Genomic DNA, 24,707 nt, shown 5'->3' with positions numbered 1-24,707 from the left:
GCCGCATCAACGACTGGTTGAATAAAACTCCTGAGGCAGGCAAAACTTCTGGAGGAAGGCCAGTGGTAGGTATCACACACACACACACACACACACACACACACACACACACACACACACACACAGAGTAATAGTCAACACATAGGTGGTCAATCAACAAAATGGTGCTTGGTGTGCAACCCATGATAAGTCGTGTGTGTGTGTGTGTGTGTGTGTGTGAGCCTCCACATCATGAATATGACCACGTAGAAGTGACTTCCTTATGTTTTCTCTATGTCCATCTCTGTTTTCCAAGACTGATGCATTACGCCTACTTCTCTGTGGGCTTGTATAAAGGCCACGACATGAACTCTATTTGAGGATGCTTAAACGCTATCGTTCGATTGGCTCAACAATGTTTATATGCACAGCCTAGATGATAGATGGCCATGATAGTCTCTCCAGTGAGTGGCTTCTGTGCTGCTCATTAACCTGTTAGCATTCATGTTTTCCCAGCCAGGCTAGTAAAAGCAACACACTCTAAGCGTCTGATTACATATTTTTCACTGTAAGTTATTTTTATGTAGATAAACAAGTAAAGATTTATGTTAGTTGGCTTAATACATGTATATGAATGTATGTTATGTACAGTTGTGTCAGAATTATCGCACTCACTGTAAATCAAATATGAGAGGCAGGCATTACTCTGATAAGGACCAACATAATTCCCACATCATTAAGTGTTATCTCACTCCGACAGACAGATAGTTACTTCATGCCTTAAGTTGCTGGAGAACTAGCTGAGTGCGTCATTTGTCAGTAAGAAGCAGCTGCAGTCAGCGTTTCATTTCAGCAACTGCTGCTCCCTCTAGTGGTCAAACCAGACAAATATTTTCAAAACTTTGGTACAGTTCTGTACTCATATTCTCAGTTCTTTCTCTGTACCTCTTCCTGATCTGACTGTTTTTCCCCTCTTAATTAAGGGCAGCCTTCACAGTTATATGTGATTTATTTTATTTTCCTTATGTCCTCCTATCCTCTAGTGGTCAGTGTTCCCATTACTTTGATATCCATTTCCACACTTTGTCAAGTTTGACCTTTACTTTTTCACCTCTTTGATTTCCATTTACACTGTAAAAGTAATTTCTATTTTCCCTCTAATATCTAATATCAGATTTTTCTTTCTATCTCTTCTTTACCTTCTGTCCTCTTGACCTCCACTGCCATATATTCTCTCTCTCTCTTCTTCCACCTGGGCTGTCTCAGCTTTCCTTTTCCCTGGATTCCGTCCTCCTCTCCTGTCCCTCTTGTCCCCATCTCTTCCTTCTGCCGTCCAGGTATGACCCACTCTGGAGCGTACACCACCTCAGGTCATGGTAGAACAGGGGGTGTGTGGGTACCATGTACTGTGTCTGTGGGTGTGTGCATGTATGTGTGTGTGTGTGTGTGTGTGAAAGAGAACGAAAAAATGAAATTGTGAAAGTGCCTACATTTGGTAGAGAAAGTGTGTGTGTGTGTGTGTGTGTGTGTGTGTGTGTGTGTGTGTGTGTGTGTGTGTGTGTGTGTGTGTGTGTGTGTGTGTGTGTGTGTGTGTGTGTGTGTGTGTGTGTGTGTGTGTGTGTGTGTGTGTGTGTGTGTGTGTGCGCGCGCGCATGCCTAGTTTGATAAATGATGAACAGGCTTGACTGAGTGCCTCTCATATGAACAATATCCTAGTTATTAAATGACGCTGATTCTCTCCCAATCCCTTGCCCACAGGACCTGAAGCCAGGGGACGTGACTGGCAAACGCAGTTTATGGGAAAACATAGGCTCCTCCCCAGCCAAGGTAACTCCACCATTCAGCTATTCCCCTTAAGCTCACTACTGCTAACCATCTCCCCCTACAGGGTCATGCATACCCAGACATAAACTTGGCAACATGTTAGTGTTAACCAGCCGCATGTCTCCACGCTGTAGAGTTTAGATAGATAACATTCTCCTTAAAACTAAGCCAGTAAATCATGGCATAAACCATTCCCGACTTCACTCATGTCTTCATAAGTGTCTACTTATGTCATGTTACTTACTGTGGTGTGATAAGAAATAGCTGTCCTCCTCCCCCCCACTCCCTTAAAGTTTGTTCTCATCATAATGTTGGTCTGCATTGATGGAGTGTATGTCACAAAAGCTTTGGTAAACTGGAATGCGAATGCTAGCCAAGATGGATGGGGGAATAACATTGGCGGGTTGCCTATCTCTCTCTCTCCCTCTCTCTCTCTTTCTCTCTCTCTCTCTCTCTCTCTTTCACTCTTTTCTCTGTGTCTGAAGACCTCTCTTAGATAGTTGTCTCCATATCTGGAAAGGGGCCGAAGAGGTAAAGTCATTTTTCACCGCGAGACGTCACGGCTGCTCTCTCGTTTCGTTTCTTGTTTTTTTTATTTTTGCCTATCTCTGGATGACCACAATCCTTAACCATGATGTCACTCCCTCAGAGCTTGTAGTTTTATTTCACTTTGCTTTCTGCCTGAGGCTGTCCACTAAAACAAAACACTTAAAGCTCTTAAAAGTCCCCGGTAACTCTTCATTCTGTTTGCGTTACTTTAGTCTTAGCTTTGTTGTTTGTTTGGTTTTATCTTGTTTTATTATAGTTTGAAGGGCAGTTTTGGGTCAGCTTACAAAATGGCCACTGTGAGTGCTCTTACAGTGTTTTTAAACTGCTTACACACAAAATTGTTTCAATTGCTGAAACCTGTTACACAAACAGCAAAACCCCACACCAAATTTTCAAAACTTTAAATTTCATTTGTCAATTTCATAAAACACTTTTTGCAGAACATTAAGCACAACAATCAGACACTTGTGTGCCTTTTTAAGCACTGCCCTTCAAATTGTAAGACACAAATACCAGTTCCAAAAGAGGATATTGACTGTGATGTTGTTGTGTTGCTGTACTGAAATACAGCGCTCTCCAGAATGATTAGCTCCTTTTTTTAAAGATGATTGAAAAGACTTATAAAAAATGCACTTGGTCAGTTAGTGTAACAGTGGAGTTGTGAGGAGACCTCACACCCCATATGGGCATTTTTAGGTGCCCTTCGCCAGCTGCTCTACTGGTTCCCGTCTGCCCTGTATGTCCTGGTTCCTGGGCACCGGTGCACCCATACGTGGGTAAGGGGTTACGGGCAGAGCCCGAGGCTGTGGTGTGCCACAGATCGAAGTTCCATGCCAGGTGGGCAGCCCCTCAGCCATGCTGACGCACATGGGCTCATGGCTGGGCAAGGCCAGGCGGTCTGTGGTGTGTTAACGACAGGGAGAGGAGAGAAATAGAGATTTTGTAATTATCTGTGTTATATTGGTATAGTATCACTATGACTTTGCATTTGGCAAGTAAACTAACCCCTAGGTAATAAAGCAACGTTATATTGAGAGAGAGATGGAGAGAGAGTTGCCTGTTTGGGACGTCGGAGGGAGTGGGTGGGCGAGTGGGTCGGTCGGTGCTGTGGGTTAAATGACCCAAAGGATTCCAAAGACTAGGCAGATTCATTCACTCCACTGCTGACTCCTGGGCACACACGCTGACATACCAACAGACCAAACCAGTGATGGTGCCTGCTCTTTAGACTCATTTGAAGTGATTAACCTTTAGATGGCAAAGAACATTTAGGAATGGTATTTTTTCACAATTCACACACACATACACACAAACACACACACACACTCACACACTTGCAATCACATACATCGAGCCACCCTGAGACAAGTAGCATACCAGTAAACACCCACGCATACACTATATATACATATACTTACTATCTGGTTCAACGTGTCCACAGGTGAACCTACACGCCTGCAATAGAATTATGCAATATAAGCATGCATTATGAAGCCCCACACATACACTCTGAGGACTGTTTCTCTATCCCATTTTTAGGGGGGGGGGGCTCATACTTTCCTAGATAGCCACCATCACTTTCATCACCTCCCCTTCAGTGCACACAGCTCACAGTGCATGGCTTTTGACAGGAGAGATACAATGTTTTATGTGGATGGTATGCTGACTGTCACTTTATCTTTGTTCTGTCTTCTTGTTTCTCTCTCTCTCTGTCTCTTTCTCTCTCTCTCTCTCTCTCTCTCTCTCTCTCTCTCTCTCTCTCTCGGGACCATACCCCACCCAGGTGACAGGCAGAGAAAGTAAATCCGTTGCTAATGGTAAGTTGACTTTTCCATTCCATTGAGGTTTATGCATTTTATTGATTTATTGATGTTGGTGGATTGTGAGTGTGTGTGTGTGTGTGTGTGTGTGTGTATGTGTGTGTGTGTGTGTGTTTACATATTATATACTTACATAAGGCTGTTTTTGGCAAGGTGTGTGTGACTGTGAAGGTGTTTATGGGTATTGGGAGAGTGAGGTATGATAAACAGAATCACCCCCTGTAAAAGGACAGGAATCAAAAATGTGGTCGTGTGTGTGTGTGTGTGTGTGTGTGTGTGTGTGTGTGTGTGTGTGTGTGTGTGTGTGTGTGTGTGTGTGTGTGTGTGTGTGTGTGTGTGTGTGTGTGTGTGTGTGTGTCAGCAGCACTGGGACATGGGGATATTTTATGGTGGGTCTCTCTGCCCTCCACACTCACCTCAGGCCCTGCTGCTCTAAACAAATCATTGCTGTCACCAGCACACGTGCACACACACACACACACACACACTCTCTCTCACACACATACACACACACACACACACACACACACACACACACACACACTCACCCGCATATATGCACAAACACACATACCGACACATACCCACATGCACACACACACACTCTATCACTCATACCTATACACACACTCACTGTCCCCTCCTGGCTCCAGATTTGCATTGTGTTCTATTTCCAATGACATCCCCCGCTCCCCCAGGAAGAGTTAGGACAGGTTGGCCTTCACAGAGGTTAACGACACCCCCTCAAACCAACACTGACACGCACACATGCTCAGCTCTCTCATTTGAGCTCTATAACCTCACTCGCTCTCTCTCCAAGTTTCTCTCTCACTCCATCTCTCTTTCTCTCCTGTTCAACATTTCCATTTTTCTCAATCTTTTCCAGTTTCTTTGTCTTTGTCTCTCCATGTCCACAGAGGGTTTTTTTCTTTCCATCTTTCCATCTTACTAAGTTGCTTCTCTCACCCTGTCTGTCTCACTCTCTCTCTTTCTCTCTCTCTTGGTTTCTGTCTCTCCCCCTCTTTTTCTCTCTCTCTCTCTCACACACACACTCACAAACTCACTCACTCCTTTTTCTTCCTTTTTCTCACTTTTTCACTCACAATCTGTCTTTCTTTAACACACACACACACACACACACACACACCCATGTGCGAGCGCACACACACACAAACACACACTCCCACCCCTGACCTGAATTCTCTGGCTGGCTGTGCTCTGCTGGCTGTCTTGTCTGGATAGATCGATGATGCATGTGGATCTGCAGCACAGCAGCTGGTTTGTCACATTACCAGCACAAGCTTGCCCAGATTAGCACACTAGCGATAGCTTCCTCCTCCGGAAGAGCCCCCCGCAAATGACTCCAGGTCCCCACTACTAGCCCACCCCAACTGGCCTTGAAGGAGCCCTGGCCACTGACTCAAGACCAGTCTGAAGGGTCTGAGGGGCATCCAAGTCCTTAGCATCTAGGGCTACCTGTGGACAGTGTTTAGATGCTGTTTAGCATAGCCTGTCAGCAGATTTGCAAAATGTTTAGAGTTTAGAGAGGAGTGTCTGCCTGAGGGGATGGGGAGGTGGTACATAAAAATAGGCTGATAACAGCTTGTGCGCGCACAAACACACACACTTGCACACACACATACAGTACACACCATCACATATACTCACCTCCCAAAATGAACTGCTTTATTGCGCAAAGGGCATGCCATGCACCATGGACCCCATACATCATTTAAAAGGGTGCAGAGAGAGCATGTCTCCAACATCTGACACCACAGACTCACATCAATGCTCATACACACACATACACACACACTACACACACACACTAGGCACACACGCGCAAATATGCAAGTGGTCTGAAAAGCGACACCAGCTACCTGCTTAAAAGTTTTTAGCATAAGCCCTGTTCAGATCAGCTAGCATTAGCACCTAATCAAGGCCAGACAGCAAAGGGGGGGAAACCTTTTCCTCTCTGCTCTTCGTGTTCACTAGCCAAGCACCATTCAGCTCTTTTTCCAGTGTTTTTCCAGAACCTTCCACAGCAGCTATATCACAGGCTGTGCCGTAGCGATTTTAGAATGGATGACCTCAGATTCTGACATTCCAAATTTGAAAACCCTGTCCCTCACGGTGTTGTCTTGTCTTGTCTTCTTTTTGTCTTCCGGCAGGAATGGGACACTAGTGATACAAAGGAGCAACAAAGAAACTGCACGTCCATTCCCTTGTTATTTTTTTATCCAATGCATTTTTGTTTTTCCATACCAAAAAAAAAAGGAGAAGAGAAGAGATGGAGAGAAGTCTTTCTTAAAGTGGCCTAAGGGTATTGAATAGATAGGAAAGAGAGAAGGAGAGTATGTATAGTAGCACTGTAGAAACAGACCACCACAATGTGCGGTCATATTTACGGTGTAGTACCCCCTTTGCACAGGTTTACTTTACGGAAACTATGCTGTGAAATTTGGACACTTTGGAATTATGATTTGATATATATATATATTTTATATGAAACTTCCAACGAACAAAAAAAGTCATGTCAAAAGGTAAATTGATCGTACGTTTCGTACGTACATTCATACATACGTACGTGAAGACAATCACAACATTATCAACAAAAAAATAATAATAATGATTAAGGTTTTATTTAGCACATGCATTTAATCGGCCAGACTGTTGTCTTCTGGCCTCAGCTCTCTGGTTCACTCTCTTTTTTATTTAATTTATAATTAAAGCAAAGCTTCACATATTGATATGTTATTCATGATCACCTGTCCAGGATAGCAGTATGAGCACCCATAGCGTAGCACATTGTACCTTTCTTTATCGTCTAATCAACACTTGTAATAGTGAACACAGCGGTCTGAATAGTATATAGCACATACTGTGTGTTTTTATTTTGTCATGAACTATTATCTTTCTTGTATCACAGCTTCTTGTGTTGTATGCAAGCCGTGACGCTTGTTGTCGTAAAAAAGGACAGTCAGACAGACATCAAAGCAGTTTGGTTTTTTACAGATAATCGTTTTTCAGAGCAGTGGTATTATTGTAACCACTAATCACTTTGCTCATTTCTCTGACGTGTATTTTTGAATTGTTTTTATTTTATTTTATTATTTTATAATTTTTTTTAGTGTCTGGCTTCCACTTCTGTTAAACCACCACAGCTCTTTTCCAAAAGCGGACACTTAGCTGGTATAGTGGCCAATCACACGGCTGAGTAGAGATGAGAGAGTGGCCACACAATACAGGCCACGGGGCCGCTTCAAACCAAAGACAATTTTTTTACACCCAAAAGGGGATTGTGGGTAACAAAGACAGGTCAGTTCGCTATAGAGGTCAGAGGTCGCTATAGAGGTCCACAATATGGACAGCATGGCAGGCACTTGTGCACTCCTCACTGCACAGAAAGCCCAGCCTAGAAACACAACTGAACCCTAAATCAATTCACTTTGGGAAAGCACTGTAAGTCAGAGGCATGATAAAGAGCTCTCCTGTACTTGAGACTGACTGAATGATTATTTCAGTGAGGCAGCTTGCCCTCTACGCTGCAGACCCGTCCAGTCCACCACCATACATTTCCCTCGCCAGGGCCACAGGCATGTAGTGTGCAGGGAAATGGTCTTAAGAAATCAGTGCTACGAGGTCCTGCTGTTCATAAAGACAATCATCTTGTTGTATTCTTGGTCTGGGAGGTGTGACAAACGTCACCCAAGACAGGGGCTTTAATCAGTGGTCTTAAGTCTTTCATCGGAAGAAAAAAAAGAAGGGAATATGTTGACCACAACCTGGACTGTAGAGAGGGAGATTGAAATCAAATGCACTGGCCACTAAAAGTTGAAAAACGCCGTTAGCTTCAGTGGCTAGCAGAGGTCAGGTAGAATTCCCCCGGTTTTCTCTTACACAGAGTATCCTGGAGCAACTTGGATCAAAATGAACATTATTCATTAAATGCTTTCTGATTTGTTTTTTCTTTATTTAAAATATGAAAACAAGAAATGTGATAATGGATAGGCATTTAAAGCATAGGCATTTTAAGTTCACACTTTTATGAGGACAGAGACTAGGCTCCAAGCCGTTGTCATGGACCAGTGTTTATTGTTATTCTTTGGCTTTTTTGTAACTGATACATCAACGGTATCGTAAGAGGACTTGTCTGCAAATGTGTAATATCTACTTTTACAATTATGAGTTTTAAAGGTTCAGTAATAGACTACCATGTGTTGCATTTCAGGTTGGTTCAATCATTTTGCATGACTCTTAATTGAAGGGTGTCTGCGTCTTTTCACAAGCAAATTATATTTATGTATTAAATGTGTTTTTTTTTAATGAATTTTGATACAATATTTAGACAACCATTCAGGAAAATGACTACATTCCCTCACTATTTTCACTTTCTTTTCATGTTATTTTCTTTCATTGTGTCTGTGTTCACTCATTGCGTAGAGATAACACTATACAGGTGGCACCATCAGTAGACCAAGTCATCATCATGTTTATCATAGCCATTAGCTTCATACAGAATGAATGTTTAACTGTTGTACCATTGACCAACTGCAATAAAGAGATACATGAGAAAAAAAAATCTTGGCCTTGAGACCCTCTTGATTGAGTTATTTTGATTTCTTTTCTTTTTTTCCAGTGTGTCTGTTACTGTGTAATCATGTGCATTTACATGAGAATTAGGTTTAGGATCAGGGTGAGTAGTGTGTAATGATGTGCATTTGTATGAGAAGTAGCATTATTTATTACTTACATAAGTACATTAGCTAGTATGTACAGTTTATTTCACAGTTACTGAGGTAAACAGACACAGGTCTATCTCTCTAGGGATCCTTTCCGTACTGTCAGACACTTCAGTATGGAATATCAGAATGGAATACATTACGAGCCTGTCGGTGTCATAAACAAGCGGTTTACTTTGACGTGGATGCTTGCGCCATAGGATTACATTGTGTAGCCTTTTTTGTGGTTGCTGGTTATAGCATTCTAACTCTAAATCTTAATACTGGACCGATTTCGATTGTATCCCTGGTAAAAATGTGGACCTCCAAAAAATTGGGCCCAGGATAAAATAAACCAGAGTTATTTTTACTATGCAGGGGAACTAGAAGTGAGATATGAATTCTGTATGGAAATGGAACTGCTTCTTTTGATCCCTAACAATAGACCTAACAGCAGCAACCAATCAGAGCACACGAATGGGAGATGACATGACATCCCCCCAAGGTTGTATTATGTGAGACTAACAGTGGACTTACAAGCTGTGTGTTCCCTGGACCTGGCCGTATAGCCCTCTCTCCCGGTCTTTCGTTCTTCTCCGTTCTCTCCTGGTGGGGCTCACAGGTAAGTGTGAAACACCGGCGTGGTTCGGGGACCCCTGGGGGCCACCTGGGAAGGCATGCTTCTGGCGAGAGCCCTCTTCATCTTGTTCACCTACCTAAGTAAAGAAGCATGTGTAGGTCTAATGGAGAACTAGATAAGGAGGTGTGGAGTAGGGGCTAGTATGGGTGAACTAGATAGGGAGGTGTGGAGTAGGGGCTAGTATGGGTGAACTAGATAGGGAGGTGTGAAGTAGGGGCTAGTATGGGTGAGCTTTGGGGGCAATAAGGGTTGGCTGTGCCAGTCGTTTCTCAGATGGCAGCAGTTGGTTGGCCGGTCAGATGCCCGAAGGGAACGGTGGTTTACGTGCTTTGGGGGTTTGCACTTAATGCGGCTTAATGGCGAAAACCGTCAGCCAGCCACACATTCCTGTCTGCGCCAGACGGGGTGTTATTCCGCCATTTCTGCCAGGGCGAGACGCGACTGACGCTTATTAACGCGTAGCAGCTAACGCTGACAGCCCAGGAAAGCAATCAGGCCACGGGGCCAACGGGAGGATTTAGAGCAAAGCGCCCTGGGTAATTCACCCCTCTAACACCTGCGCTGGCCTCTTGCGTGTCTCGCTATGCACGTGCACGTGAGGGCAGGTTTATACGATCGATCATAATATTTTACGGCCTGTTGTGTATCTGTCCGTTTTTATTTCAATCTCAACAGCTCTTACTGTATTTGCTTGCCTTTGCTGTGTGGCACTGGCCAAAAATGTTTACAAGGTGATTACAAAACAGCTAAATGTCCAGCAGGCAAGTATGTCAATCAACAAAGAGAGAAGTGTTACCATTCTTCCTGTCCCATTGGCCTTTGTCTTATTATCTTATTATGCCTTCATATTGTCATATTATCATATCATTATCTAATTACAATGCAAGAATTAACCAGAAATGTCCAGCCCCTAAAAGTCATCTACAGTTCATTTAAAGACTGAATTTAAGAGGAGACTTGTTAATACCCATAGAGTCAACACAGAAGAACCTAGAAAGATGATGGATGAGGTGGCCGACCCAAGAATGCGGTTAAATATAGAGCGTGTGTGTGTGTGTGTGTGTGCGTGTGTGGCGATGTGGTTTGTGATTTACCGTGTTAAAGCGAGCAGAGGCCTTGGATGTTGGCGGAGAGCAGCCAAGTCCTTTGTCTACCCGGGCAGCTCACACCTGTTTAAAGCCATCCTTTATTGTACTTAAAAATAACCCCCTGTCCATACATCACCTGCTGGGCCTATTTTATTACCCCCCTGATTTATACCCAGTAGGAAAAGATGCCAAGAGATTTTTGTGCTGCATTGTACCAGACAATATTTAGACTGCCCCACCCCTCACCCCATTGCCTTGTACAGTATAAATAAATAAATAAATAAATCACTTTTTCTACTAATAAATACATTGGTAATAGTAGTAGTAGTACCAGTAGTAGTCATAGTAATATTAATATATGCCAAATAATAATAATAATAACTATTAATATTATTATTATAATTAGAAGAAAAATGATGAAAAACGTGTAAAATACAGCAAACAAAATGGCTGTGAACTACTTCTTTAGGTGTACACAGTTACAGTGTAAAACCCCAGTTATGTGACTTCAGCAGAGGAGACGGTGGGTAGGTTTTTTTCCGTCTCTGAGAAACGGCCGTGCCAGAGACAGTAGGCCTGGCCAAGAGGAAATGACTGAGGATTAAATTCAGAGTTGTTTAAGGCTGACGGTCCCACGACGGCAGCCCAGCAGCCACACATGGAATCACAGGTCTGCAACGAGCCGCCTAGTGGGAAACGTATTCAGGCCACGCCAAAGTCCTGCAACACAGGCTCAGTGCTGGACGTGCTCGTTTTAAGGGTGTGCTTACCGTACAGTAGCATAGTTACGTGGATGGTCAGCTAGATAGCTAGGCTAGGTGACTAGGGCTATGGTCGAATAGTAAAAAAAAAACTGCATCCTATTTCTTTTCCCAACGACTTTTCCTTGACCTGGATGGAAAACGTCATGAGGTCAAGGGAAGATGTAAAGGAGAATTCATAAGGACTTCATAAGAATTTGAGAGAGAGAACCCGACTGCACTTACAGCTGCGTAATGATGCGACAGTGGATGTTATTGATGTGGGTCTTTAAATGGTGCTGCTGCAAGGAATTGTGGGATGACTTTATCTCCTTTTCTTTTGTAAAGGATAGTCCAGTGTACCCTATGCTAAATGGGATAGGAAAGGAAACTTTGAAGCACCATTCTTTAGCATTTAGAGGATTCCACCAGCTCTTATCATGGCTGCCACTTAGATACTTCTGGCTCATTTCACTCCGTTAGAAAACTATTTGAGCAAAAAAGACAATTTTACTGCAGCTAGACTGCTAGACTGCTTGGCTAGGTGAGTAGGCCTAGACATACTAGGGTATACTAGGTGACTAGAGCAGTGAGAAGTGCTCTTTAAGGATTGTGAAAGTGTCATTTAGCAACACAGAAAAAATTCAAGCTGAAATGTCCTTGATTATTAAATGAGGTGCTGAATGCTATGTTAACAGTTGCTGTCTTTTTTTTCTTCTTTCTTTTTTGTTGTTGTTGTCTTGGCAACCAGACACTGCCTAGACATGTCTGACACAGAGGAAGTGGTGGAAGAAGAGGTGCAGTAAGTATGGCAGCTTACCCATAACCCTCCTCTCTGAACTTTGACCCATCTCTTCATGTACCACAATGCCAGGCATCACTGGAATGCCCTTATATGTAACCAGTGCCTTTGTCACTCACTACGTCATCTCACTGTTTGTCTGAATGTTCTCCTCTCTCCTCTTTGTTGTGTGTTGTCCAGGGAAGAAGAAGGTAAGGCTAAGGATGGCTCGCTGACTAAGCTAATCAGACTCAGCACCCGGAAGGTTATGACTGAGTATGATTACATAGTTAAACTTCCATATCCACTTGAACTTTTAAATTCATTTGAATTCAAATGAATTTCTAAATATGTTTCAGACCATGAGAAAATTGTGGATCTTGGGCAACAACACTCCCTATTTACATTTGCTATGCACAAAGACCCTGTTGAGCAGGCCTACAGAGTATTGCCTTAAACAACATTGGGTCCTTAGTCCTGTCTGACATCAGAGTTACAACAACAATGCAACAACATCTTTATGTTCAGAGGAATAACCAAACTACTCACAGGATGGCTCATATTGTTTCTGGTATTACATGGAAAACCATGTAATGGTTATTAATGCCAGAACATCATACTTTGATAATGTTAAACTTATGATGCTGCTTCTAACTTTCCAGTCGAAAGGTCTCTGAAGTACAGCAATTTCACGGTACACAAACACAAACCAGTGGCTCACTCAATGTTCTGACAAAGGTATAGAGGTTTTTTACTGTAAGGTGAAGTCTCTCTTCTATAATGTGATCTCTAAAAATGGATGAAGCTGTCATGCTGCAACTTTATAACAACAAGAAAATGACTGAAAATGTGTTTGTAAGGGTGCAATCAACATGTATCAACATTAAACAGCACAAAGTGAACTGCTTTTGTGTTTAATGTTGTGGTGAAGTCTTGACTTATGTACTCACTCATGTATCAACCAATCAATCAACCAACCAATAAGATAATCAATCAATCCACTAATCATTCTTATGTTCTCATGATAGCACCACCGCCTGAAGTGGAAGGTAATATACTTTGTTGATTTGAAACCATGGTTAATCTTTCCATCTTTACTTGACCTTTAAAAAGATAAATGTCCTGTTTAACAACCATTTTATTTGCTCTGTTATCTTACACTGCTACATTAACCACTTCTCTGTTCTTGCTTCAGCGCCGCCCCCTGCTGAAGAAGGTAATGCATTGCAGGGCTTTGCCATTTCCTTTGTCTTGTTCTATCCATTAAAGTAGCATAGCTTTTTAATCAAACAGGGTTTCAAGTAGACAGACAGCCTACCTGCGTTACGCAGCTTGTATACCAAGCTTCACATGATTAAATTATATTTGCATAAAACACTTACATAATAAAAGGAACTCTGCAACAAAAACAGCAAGAAGCTATTTTAGATCCTATGAAATGTCTCGTTAGTGGGTATTGCTAATGGTCCATTCCTTTGCATTAATTAGCTATGGCTATTCCCCTTACTTACTCCTTTTACTTCAAACCTTTACCTTAGAGCAAGCCCCTGAAGAAGAAGGTAATGTAATTCCCTAATTTGGTTTCCAGATAAACATCACATCTACAATGATACTGGTATTAAATTAAAAAGTATTTAAACAAGCTTGTTCTCATATTAGAACCTCCACCAGCAGTTGAAGGTGGTTTATGTATCTACTTCTAACTCATAATATAGACAATTATTATATTGTTAAATTGATTCTAATTTGAGTGGGCGTGACTCAAACGTGAATATTTCAATTAATAATGAATTTAATATTTTTTATCATAGAATCACCCCCTGCAGTAGAAGGTAAAGTCCGTTCATTGTTCAGATTTTGATGTTCATTAGTTCAATTTATTTTGCGGGTTGATTTACCATAATCAGTACATAAATTACATAAAACTACATTTACATTTACTTCATGCCTTTATGCTTAATAGCAGCTTATTTGTTCCTGTGTAACTAACCAATTTCACATTCATACTACAGAGCCGCCTCCTGCTGTAGAAGGTAACCCTCTTTAATTGCTTTTAATTTAAACTCACACATATGAAAAAGGTCAACATACGGGACCTATGTATTCTCCTGGGGTACATATAAAGATGGTTACACGCAGTTATTAGTTTGCAACAGTAACTGAGTAAGTATCGCTTACTATAACGTATGCTTCTCAACATCAAACTAATTAATCTCACATTCTTACAACAGAGCCACTTCCTGACGTAGAAGGTAACCAGCTCTAATGGCTTTTTAATGTCACTGATACATACATTCATGTCACCAATAAGTCATAGCAACATTGTGACAATTCATTTATAATGGCCATGAAAATAGTTTTTGGCTACATGACTGCTTCAGATGAGCTAACTAACCAATCTCACATTCTTACAACAGAGCCATCTCCTGAAGTAGAAGGTAACCACCTCTAATGGCTTTTTGATGTCACTGATACATACATTCATGTCACCAATAAGTCATAGCAACATTGTGACAATTCATTTATAATGGCCATGAAAATAGTTTTTGGCTACATGACTGCTTCAGATGAGCTAACTAACCAATCTCACATTCTTACAACAGAGCCATCTCCTGAAGTAAAAGGTAACCACCTCTAATGGCTTTTTGATGTCACTGATACATACATTCATGTCACCAATAAGTCATAGCAACATTGTGACAATTCATTTATAATGGCCATGAAAATAGTTTTTGGCTACATGACTGCTTCAGATGAGCAAACTAACCAATCTCACATTCTTACAACAGAGCCAACCCCTGAAGTAGAAGGTACCCACCTCTAATGGTTTTTATTAATATGTTTTTTTTCTGAAGCATAAGCTTATGAACATGCTTTTTCTCTTATGTCTCAAAACGAATGGGTAGAGGAGTAAGGATAAGCAGTTTAGAGTTTGTAGTAGGCTTACTTGGAGGAGAGAGTTTTCTCGTTATACTCTGAAGAACAAACAAATCTAATTGAGGGAGTATTGCTTATTATTGTGGCCGCTTCTCATCAGCAAACTAATTAAGCTCACATTCTCAACACAGAGCCGCCTCCTGCAGTTGAAGGTAACCCCTCCATTAGCTTCTTAATGTTACTGATAAGCAGACATGCTACATGCAAACATTCAGTAGTTGCAGCTTTGCAGCTACAATTCATCTGTAACAGTTCTGAAATACATTAATGATATACAGTAAGTACTTGCTTCTGATGCGCTAACTAACCAATCTCACATTCTTATAACAGAGCCACCTCCTGAAGTGGAAGGTAACCACTTTAGTGACTTTTTAATGTCATTGATACATACATTCATGTCATCTATAAGTAATAGCAACATTGTGACAATTAATGTATAATAGCCATCAAAATAGTTTTGGGCTTTTCAAATGACTGCTTCTGATAAGCTAACTAACCAATCTCACATTCTTACAACAGAGCCACCACCTGCCGTAGAAGGTAACCACCTCTAATGACCTTTAATTTTACTGATGCTTTTGCCATTATGTATGTTCCCTTAGGGTATGTGAGTTTAGTGAAGGAATTAAGTTACGTGCATTTAGTGGATTGTAATATTGAAAGAGCCCGTATGCATTATGACATTCATCTATATAATAATATTCACACAGAAAGCATGTGGTTCATACTTGGTAAAGAAGTATGTGCACTTAAAAGGTCATGAGCTTGTGCCCATAGATGCTTGCTATGCTTACTTGCTGTTTATCTGATTTTTCAGTACTATCTGTTTTAAGTGCCATATGATTTAAAGAAAGAGAAAAAATGGCTTAGAGCTGAAATACAGCTTACCATACTAGATTGAGTTCTACTATCCATAGCCAGTAACATGTACCAGCTGAACTGCACCCTATGTGTCCAGAGTCCAGACTGACTGCTTAGTGCACTAGTGCAGTATATGGGCCTTGTTTGCCTACTAATCGCTTCTGTGTCCTCACTCCAGAGCCTGCGGCTGAGGAAGGTAAAACTGCTTTCTGCTTTCTGCTTTCTGTTTGCCACTGAGTTACAAGACATTTCAACAAGCCAATATTTAATGGCATCCTTAATGTCATCGGGGACCAATCTAATGGGTCTTTAATTTTCATTAAGTCAGCGGAGCATTAAAAGTTTATTACTGTTTCTGATTAAATATTAAATTATTGCAGAGAATCTTGCAATAATTTACACTTGGCATGTGTGTTTTGATGCCGGTCAGAACATTGGGTCATCATCTTGTTCTACAGTACCTCAAACACAGTGAAGTACTTAAGTGACAGTTGGACTGAACTAAACGATGAGATGAAATGAGATATGTTAAAATTGATATATACCAATATGCATATAACAATATAATATTTAATGTAGAAAAAAATAGGCTTTATTAAATATCCCACACCCAAGGAACACACGCGGTGATACTGTGCTTCCCCTAAACCACATATAATCTTTACTTTAAAATAAAAAAAATGACTGTGAAATTTCTGACTAGTGAAGAAAAGTTTATAATGAATGTCACTGTGTTCTAGCATGTTCTGTCAATAAGCACAGTTGTGTTGCCAATAAGCAGTACCATATGTGTAATGCTATGCTTTTTTTTGCAATTAGCATTTATTTTTTTTACACCTCAGCGCAGTGTGTTACTTATTTATTATAGTATAGTACAATACAAGACTATCACAGTTCATTTGTTGTTAAATCTTCAAGGTGTGCATGACCAGCTACATGGTAACGCCTCAAAAATCACCTGGGCTATTTTTCTTGGTTTGTTTGTTTATGTCTTTTCATTTTGCATCTCTCCAAAAACCACCATTTGGTTTGTTAGTAAGTTATTTAGTTATGCCAGACCTCACATATGAACCATGCATAGCAAGTTATCCGGTCACACTTTATTCGGATTGTCCCCTTATAGACTACAGATGCTCAGTCCTGATGTACTGATAACTACAATTCATGGTTAAGTTTAGGGTTAGGGGTTGGGTTTGGTTAAGGTGATGTTCAGTGAACAATTAGAAAAAGGCTGAACTTGAATTTCAACAAACCACCTGTAAAGTCTCTGTAGGCGGACTATCCAAATAAAGTGTTGCCAATTATCCTCCATTGTTGAAAATGAGCACTGCCTTTCAAGATTTGTACTTGAACAAATCCATAATGATTTTCCTTCAATTTGTCTCTTCCATCCACCTGCCACCCCAGAGGAGGAAGGTATGTGTGGAGAATACTGTACTTGAGGTTGGGCTGTCTTTGTCTGATCCCAGTATGAATACCTTTGGCAAATAATGATATAACTGTGTTATCAGCCCCAGGATGGAGACGTGTCACTGCGTTGTTGTTATTGTGTCTAGATATATCAGTACTCAGGCTCTCTAATCAGTACAAAGGGGCATCCACAGACTGCACTATCCATAGAATGCTTTCATAAATGTGGATATAAATAGAGTTACTTGAAATGTAGTTATCACTTGAGCAGCTGAGTTAACATTGGAAATAGTTTATGTATGATTTATGAGTCTGGCAAGTGGCTACTGTTCAAATTCCCACAGCAAAACTGCAACAATTTTTGGACACACGTTATTTATTATGGAGATTAAGATATATTGCAGAGATTAAGATATATTACAGAGATTAAGGGAGAGTAATAGATATAGTCCTTACCGATGTTACAGTCATAACCCAGATGTTTTGCAACAGTTCTCTTGTATGTACCCGGGGACCGCCTTGGTCTGATCTGTAAATGTTGTCTAGTAATATTAACACATTTGTAAGAGTGTTGCATATCATGGGGTGACAGTGACTTCACACAAACTACATCATAGCTTGTTAAATACGTGTATTATTAGATATACTACTCCTCCCTGTGGATTTAACTCAACTAGCATAGGTTTGCTTTCCTCCCACTAATAATAGCAAGTCAAAGGTATTGGGTATCAAAGCCTCATAGATTTTAGATTTTTTGATACCACTGGAATCATACCATTTGGAACTCACTTAGTTCCTGATACCCAACGACATGTACAGTGCGTGTGTGTGAGTTATAGGATAAGGATTTCAAAACAATATCGGTCAATGTTTATATATTTTTGTACTTTCTCCTTGTAAACAACAATAGCCCCTGCTGAGGAAGAAGCAGGTAAGGTTTATTTTGAGTGTAAAAACAATGTCAAACATAACATCAGTATTACATAACAAATCCCTGAAATCCGTTTAACCAAAATATAAAAATTGTTTCTTTACAGAGCAAGCTGAAGGTGAGGGATTGACTATAATCTAGTGTTACACTCATTTAAATCATTCTCTCCAATAATTTAATGAAGATATGAATCTCTATATTATATTTTGTTTTCAATTACAGATGAGGCCAAACCAAAACCAAAGTAAGGATGGCAGCCTCTCTTTAACGTCTGTCTTTATACAGAAACAGTATTGGTCAGTTTTTAATATTAACAAATTACTTTGTTTTCAGGATGTTTGTGCCAAACATCGCAGCTCCTAAACTTCCCGAGGGGGGAGATAAAGTGGACTTTGATGTAAGCAAAGAGCTTAGATCAGGCATTTACAAGTGACGCACCAAAACACATGAACATTCTAGCAGGAATTTGTATATGTAACCCAACAAACTAAGTTTATTAACACTCTGTGTGTTTGTGTGTGTCAGTGTTTGTGTGTGTCAGTGTTTGTGTGTGTGTTTGAATGTGTATGTGTGTGTAACTGTGTGTTTGTGTGTGTGTGCATGTGTGTTGGTGTCTCCTTGTTAATGTGTGTGTTTGTTTACATTACTTCCATGTGACAGGATATCCACAGGAAGCGACAGGAGAAGGACTTGACTGAGCTGCAGGCCCTAATCGAGTCCCACTTCGAACAGAGAAAGAAGGATGAGGAGGAGCTTATTACTCTCGTCAGCAGAATTGTACGGACTTACAGCGCGCACGCACACACACACACACACAGACGCACTACAACCATCAAGACGTCATGATGAGACAAAATCTCTCTCTCTCTCACAAAAACTAAATGCAGTCAAAAGCCAGTCCAACACATAATCCACAACACACTGTGAAGACACACACACACACACACAAACACACACACACACAGACATATAGGCTTTCTGTAACTTAACCTACTGCACATTCTGCAGCCCGATACCACTGACTTCAATTTCACTTTTAGTATACTTAAAATACGCACACTGTAACTGAATTTCTTACTTGAAATGATTTCTTTGCAGCAGCATTGGAAATGTTTTATTATTCAGTCAAGTGGCCTCTACATTGCATACTGCAACTAAATTCTTAGACACATTCTTAATCAAGCTACTTAATTAAAAAAAACACTTGAGTGTACCTTTGTCAACTTACAAAGTACACATACTCCAATCAAGTGTCCTCGGTACACAGTGTGAAAAAAACATAACACAAGGTGTGTGTTTGTCTGTGTGTGTGTGTGCAGGAGAAGCGTCGTGCAGAGAGGTCAGAACAGCAGAGGGTCCGTGCAGAGAAGGAGAAGGAGAGGCAGGCTCGTCTTGCGGTGAGTGGCCTCTCATTCCCACCCTGTCCATCTCATCTATCTCTCTCTCTAGGTCAATTTCTCTCTCTGTCGGTTTTGCCAGTCTGTTACCTGCTCTCAGTCAGGCGGTTCTTCCTCTCTAGCTGGTATGTGACAGTGGGAATCCTACATATGCATCTGATGAGTCATTTCCAAGCCTCTCGACCTCACAGGAGATACAGATGATTGAAGGGGTACTAGAGGTTCTTCAATCAGGAGAGTAAGTAGACGATCGGTGTAACAGGAAGTTATTCTGGTCTCTGATTGGTTAAGACCAGTCACCTGACCAGAACGGAAAACACTTAACCAATCAGAGACCAGAATTACTTCCTGTTACCACCGATCGTCTGCTTACCCCCCAACGTCTACCGACAGGCCCCATCAGAAACCTCGGGACCAACAGATACATCTCACCTGGTTCTCTCTTATCTTACACTGTCATACAAAGAAAAAAGGGAAGACATTTGTTGCATGCTACTGTAACCATGCTAGTGACTGAGACATAATGAAATTAATTTACCTGACCTGAGAAAAAAAACTAAACGATCTCAGCCACCTTGTGATTGGATGATGAAGGTTGACCTTGGGTCACACTGAGATACAAAGAAAGGCATTGCAGCTACTACAGTTACCATTGTATTCAGAAACCATGTATGATCATCATTAGACACCTTGGGTATGTGTTAACCTGGGTAAACAAATCCAAGCCACATTGCGCTGACTAACTACTGATGGTTGATCTGTGTGTGTGGTTCTCCTGCAGGAGGAGAAGGAGGGGGATAGAGAGTAACTAGTGATGGTTGTTGATCTGTGTGTGTGATTCTCCTGCAGGAGGAGAAGGAGAGGAGGGAGATGGACAACCAGCGAAAGCAGTTAGATGACGATGCCAAGAAGAAGAAGGCCCTCACCAACCTCACCTCGCAGCACGGAGGCCTCCAGCAGAAGGTCAGTGCCAGGCGTAGCACGGGCGTAACCTCACAACTACACTCAAGTAAAGTTTACCGCTTACATGCTTCTCTTTAGATAGCACATCAGACGCCGAACTAGGTAAGACGACCAGAAGTTACATCACAGCAACACTTCAATGGAGTTTTTAGTCATAAGGTTTATATCAAAGGACAGACAAGACTAATGTTCGGGGTAATGGTACAATACTCAAGAGAGTGTTTTCAGTTTAGATGCTTTAGGCTGACTGTCATACAGGCTACTATGAGCTTCTATTTGGTCTACTTAAGAAAATAAATGAAGTTTTCCATCAGTATTCATGTAATGATGGAAAAGGAAAGTGTTAGCATTGCCACTGAATTGCCTATTCTATGGCGTCTTGTACACATGGCTCTGTCATTACTGATGTATAGCCGAGTCTATAGAGTCTTGTACACATGGCTCTGTCATTACTGATGTATAGCCGAGTATATGGCGTCTTGTACACATGGCTCTGTCATTACTGATGCACAGCAAACTGAGGGTCGCAAGGGAGCTAAGAAGCAGACGGAGAGAGAGAAGAAGAAGAAGATTCTGGCGGATAGAAGGAAGGCTCTCAACATCGATCACCTGAGCGAAGACAAACTCAAGTACGTACCGTCAGAGCACACAGCTCTCTACTGGCAAAAGACACCAGATGCCAACACACACACACACACACAGTGGCACCCTGTACTCACATGAAACAGATGCCCCAGCTGAAACAGATACCGTGCATCTAGTTCTCTGACCAATCACACGCAGTTGTGTATCGTCACTGTAATAATGCCAGACACGTCATACGTTCACATTGAAAAACTACCATCACTAACAGCACCTCATCAGTGCACAGTGATACATTGCAAAAACATCTAGAATTTCTGAGAGAGGAACACAAGCTCACTGACATTCAACTGACTTTCGTTTTATTTTATGCTGTTGATTTGAATGTTTAGTTGGGTGTCTCTTCCAGAGAGAAGGGAACTTTATTTACCAGTGGCCATGAACATATGACTTAATCACAGAGGAAATCAAAGAAAAGTTCTCCTTCTTGTTTATTGTTGTTTGTTTTGTTTTTAATGTGCTCTTGCAGAGAGAAGGCCACTGAGCTGTGGCAGTGGCTGATGGAGCTGGAGGCTGAGAAGTTCGACCTCCAGGAAAAACTGAAGCGTCAGAAATATGACGTAAGTTACTTATGTGCAGAAAAAGCCCAGTTCATTTTGCTCTGTGGTAGGTTTTACTGTAAGAGGTGCTGAGCAAGACACAGCCACGCCAACCACTACAACCCAGACCACAAACCCAGCCAAACCCACTCCTTTTTCTGTCAACAGAGAATATTTAGCTAACGGCATTAATAAACCAGAATACCACACAACTGTAATAAAAAAAGTCTTTACTTGTATACACACAACATAGGCAAAGATTTGATGCTCATGTTGAGTTTGTGTGAAATTTTAACCAGTTGAAGCTGCAAATATGCGGGTGAATATTATTATAAAACTTAGTCCAGTTCCTAAGTCCAGTTCCTTCAATCTTGCATATATTTCAAGTAACGGAACTGTCTTTGAATGTCTGTGGATAGAGGTATCATAGTTTTAGCATGACTGTACGCAGACAGTAAGGCCCCATACTTCGTAAAGCTGTGCCCATACAGGCGTCCCTGGTGTGCCTGTCTAAAACTGTGACTTGCTTGCAGATCAATGTATTGCAGACCCGTATCAATGAACAACAGAAGACGTAAGTAACTGGCTTCCTGCCAGTGTCTCAGTGTCGCTTGTGGGTCATCTTTTAGTCCGTAAGCTCGGGTCGAGGTGGTCGCAAACCGTGTCAGGGGTGGACCGCATGTGGACACAGGTGACAGCAGGTGGATTAGAACAGGTGGTGAGCCCTGGGGGGGGAGAGGAGGGGGGTTTGGGTCAAAAACTCCCCTCCACCCTTCCCTTCCTCGCCCAGGTCCGGGCCGGGTCGGGCCAAGCAGGCTGGGTTTTGTGTGCCGTACCTTTTGTGCTCAGAGTGGCTTCCGATGTGTATCCCCTTTCAGATCACTCAGCTCCTGGCCCGAGTTCAGGACCACCAGAGGTAAGTACACCACAGCCCAAAGGGCGGGTCACTTCCCCCCTGGTTTTAAAGGCCGGCGCCCAATGTGGAGCACAGAGAAACCGATAACAGGAGAATTTCAGACAAAGGACAACTCCAGACAGAATCAATAGCTACGGCCTTAATTTGCCCCATTTCAGGTCAGATCTGGCAGATCACCCCTGGGTTTGGCTACTATCCAATTCGAAAGTAAAGGGTCAAATCAAGACACGGCAATCAAATTGTCCCCGTCCCCCCCCGTCCCCCCCCCCCTCCCTCCATTGACTATGGCAATTACTAGGTAGCTGATCGAAATGTTGTGCCTTATTTCTGTTTTTATTCCACCATGTCAGTCTTAAAACAGCACATCCACATCTGGGCTCGGGCCATTTAAAACCAACAGATCCCACCTGGGGCGAGTCTGCAGCACGTGATGAGGCTCAATCCTGTGGACAGGCTGGGATCACAGGGGGAAGTCATTGGGACTGGTGTTCTAATGAGACCTGTGCCCTCCGAGGCTCCTCTCTCTTTTGTCATTCTCCCCATATTACTCTCATCGTTATATAGCAGGTTAACATCTCATCGTAATATAGATAGCAGGTTAACATCTCATCGTAATATAGATAGCAGGTTAACCCATCACCACTTCCTTGTCTTCCCTTAACTGGATTCAAGCCACACATCTTTAACAACAACAACAACAAAAGGCCTTCAAATGGCCAGCTGTAAGTTCAGTAAGATCTAGAATCTGTAGTTAGACAGCAACATTTACAGAAACCATTTTGATGAAGTACCAGGGAGAGTATAAACAGTATCTACCTTCCTACAACTGAAAGTCAGTGAATCAGTGGGGGGAATGCTGAACAAGTCAATGTAAGTGCATGAAAGGTCATGATATGTTCCTACAGTGGTTACGGTAAGTTTATCACTGTTATGTGAAACATGTCCATGGAAGTAAACGTCAATGTACTGCGTCACAAACGAACGTGGAAAGGCCACAAAAGAATGGTAAGATAAACAGGAGTATAGAGAGCCCCCAGTCCAATTCGATGTGACTCACTGTCTGCGATGACATTTAATTGGTGAGCCGCCTAAATAGTTCATCTGAGTTATTCATCTGTGCATGCGGTGCCAGGGATTTGTTTGTGGAATGTGTGCGCTTGTTTGCTCTGAACGCATGCCTCTCTCCGGAATGGTACAATCCCACACCCGGACTCCCTCATCTCTCTCTCTCTCTCGCTCTGTCTTTCTCTTTCTCTCTGTCTTTCCCTCTTCCACTCCCTGAAACGTATACCCTCACTGAAAAACTTGTGTCTTTCTCCCCATTATTTACCTGTAATGTTTATGTGTACATTTGGTGTTACCTGAGATCTTCAAGATGTAGTATTATGTGTAACAGCTATTCCTTATGTAGAGTCTCCATTAAGCTATAGCTTCCATTTCACACTTTTAGCCAATCTAAATACCTAATTCTGATATGAACTGAGACCTTCAGTAGCAGTGCTCCCAAACAAAACCAGGCAACTCATACTTCAATGCCATTCTGGTGACCCCTGCTGACCGAAGGGCTTCATTACACCCATGACGAGGGTAATTTGCATTTTATTGCAGTGCCAAAGGTCGCGGCAAGAGCAAGATGGGTGGGCGTCTGAGGTGAAGAGCCAGTGGCATGCTGTTTCCAGGGAAACGAAGAGGTTGACCTGTCCCTCTTTTTTAAGAGCTTCAACGTACAGTAGCTGTGATACAACTATACTATCTGATCAAAGATGTAGAATTAATAAACGATACCTTGCTTTTTGTTATGGTACCTGACAGTCTGTAGACATATTTTTTGCCTCATGTTAACTAGTCTGTGCCTGATCTATACATGTGGAAAAACTAAAATATATCTTTACATATCACATCTCTCTCTCTCTCATATATATATATATATATATATATATAAACAATAGATCATTACACATTTTAGAAC

General features: G+C 41.7%; 2 protein-coding genes across 9 annotated transcripts in view; both read left to right on the top strand.

Annotated features, from left to right (window-relative positions):
* The window catches only part of cald1a (caldesmon 1a), a 57,938-nt gene extending 49,184 nt beyond the window's left edge, over window positions 1-8,754 (top strand). For 6 of the 7 annotated variants that reach the window (XM_031582790.1, XM_031582791.2, XM_031582788.2 and 3 more), the window contains 4 exons: window positions 1-65; window positions 1,738-1,806; window positions 4,136-4,169; window positions 6,344-8,754. The exon at window positions 1-65 is cut by the window's left edge and continues 31 nt beyond it. In XM_031582790.1, the coding sequence (XP_031438650.1) occupies window positions 1-65; window positions 1,738-1,806; window positions 4,136-4,169; window positions 6,344-6,357 (182 nt within the window). In that variant the 3' untranslated portion in view covers window positions 6,358-8,754. Of the gene's footprint in view, window positions 66-1,737; window positions 1,807-2,288; window positions 2,335-4,135; window positions 4,170-6,343 lie in introns of all 7 variants that reach the window. The other variant, XR_004165419.2, reaches the window with a different exon arrangement.
* Window positions 8,755-8,843: 89 nt separating this feature from the next.
* On the top strand, window positions 8,844-24,542 carry LOC105897509 (troponin T, cardiac muscle-like). 2 transcript variants are annotated; one of them, XM_042710008.1, is made up of 16 exons: window positions 8,844-9,515; window positions 12,113-12,163; window positions 12,344-12,354; window positions 13,171-13,191; window positions 13,338-13,358; window positions 18,261-18,281; window positions 18,388-18,399; window positions 18,504-18,525; window positions 18,615-18,678; window positions 18,942-19,058; window positions 19,601-19,678; window positions 20,528-20,641; window positions 21,155-21,270; window positions 21,753-21,843; window positions 22,701-22,738; window positions 24,347-24,542. In XM_042710008.1, exons 2-16 carry the CDS (start codon window positions 12,126-12,128, stop codon window positions 24,390-24,392), a joined length of 810 nt encoding a protein of 269 aa, XP_042565942.1. In that variant the 5' UTR covers window positions 8,844-9,515; window positions 12,113-12,125; the 3' UTR covers window positions 24,393-24,542. The 2 variants fall into 2 exon arrangements, with proteins under 2 accessions (XP_042565942.1, XP_031438653.1); XM_031582793.2 differs by lacking the exon at window positions 22,701-22,738 and adding an exon at window positions 22,356-22,396.
* Window positions 24,543-24,707: the final 165 nt, after the last annotated feature.

The sequence above is a fragment of the Clupea harengus genome, chromosome 16, assembly GCF_900700415.2.
Source record: "Clupea harengus chromosome 16, Ch_v2.0.2, whole genome shotgun sequence".
Taxonomy (NCBI): Eukaryota; Metazoa; Chordata; class Actinopteri; order Clupeiformes; family Clupeidae; genus Clupea; species Clupea harengus.
The sequence above is the reverse complement of the archived record's forward strand: the minus strand, read 5'-3'. Positions and strand labels throughout refer to the sequence as shown.

Bases quoted from the DNA above. Each gene is read 5' to 3' on its own strand.
- LOC105897509 (XM_031582793.2), top strand. From the start codon at position 12,126: ATGTCTGACACAGAGGAAGTGGTGGAAGAAGAGGTGCA. The intron at 13,192-13,337 runs GTAATATACTTT...TTCTTGCTTCAG, and splicing joins ACCACCGCCTGAAGTGGAAG to CGCCGCCCCCTGCTGAAGAA. The intron at 22,397-24,346 runs GTAAGTAACTGG...ATTTTATTGCAG, and splicing joins ATCAATGAACAACAGAAGAC to TGCCAAAGGTCGCGGCAAGA.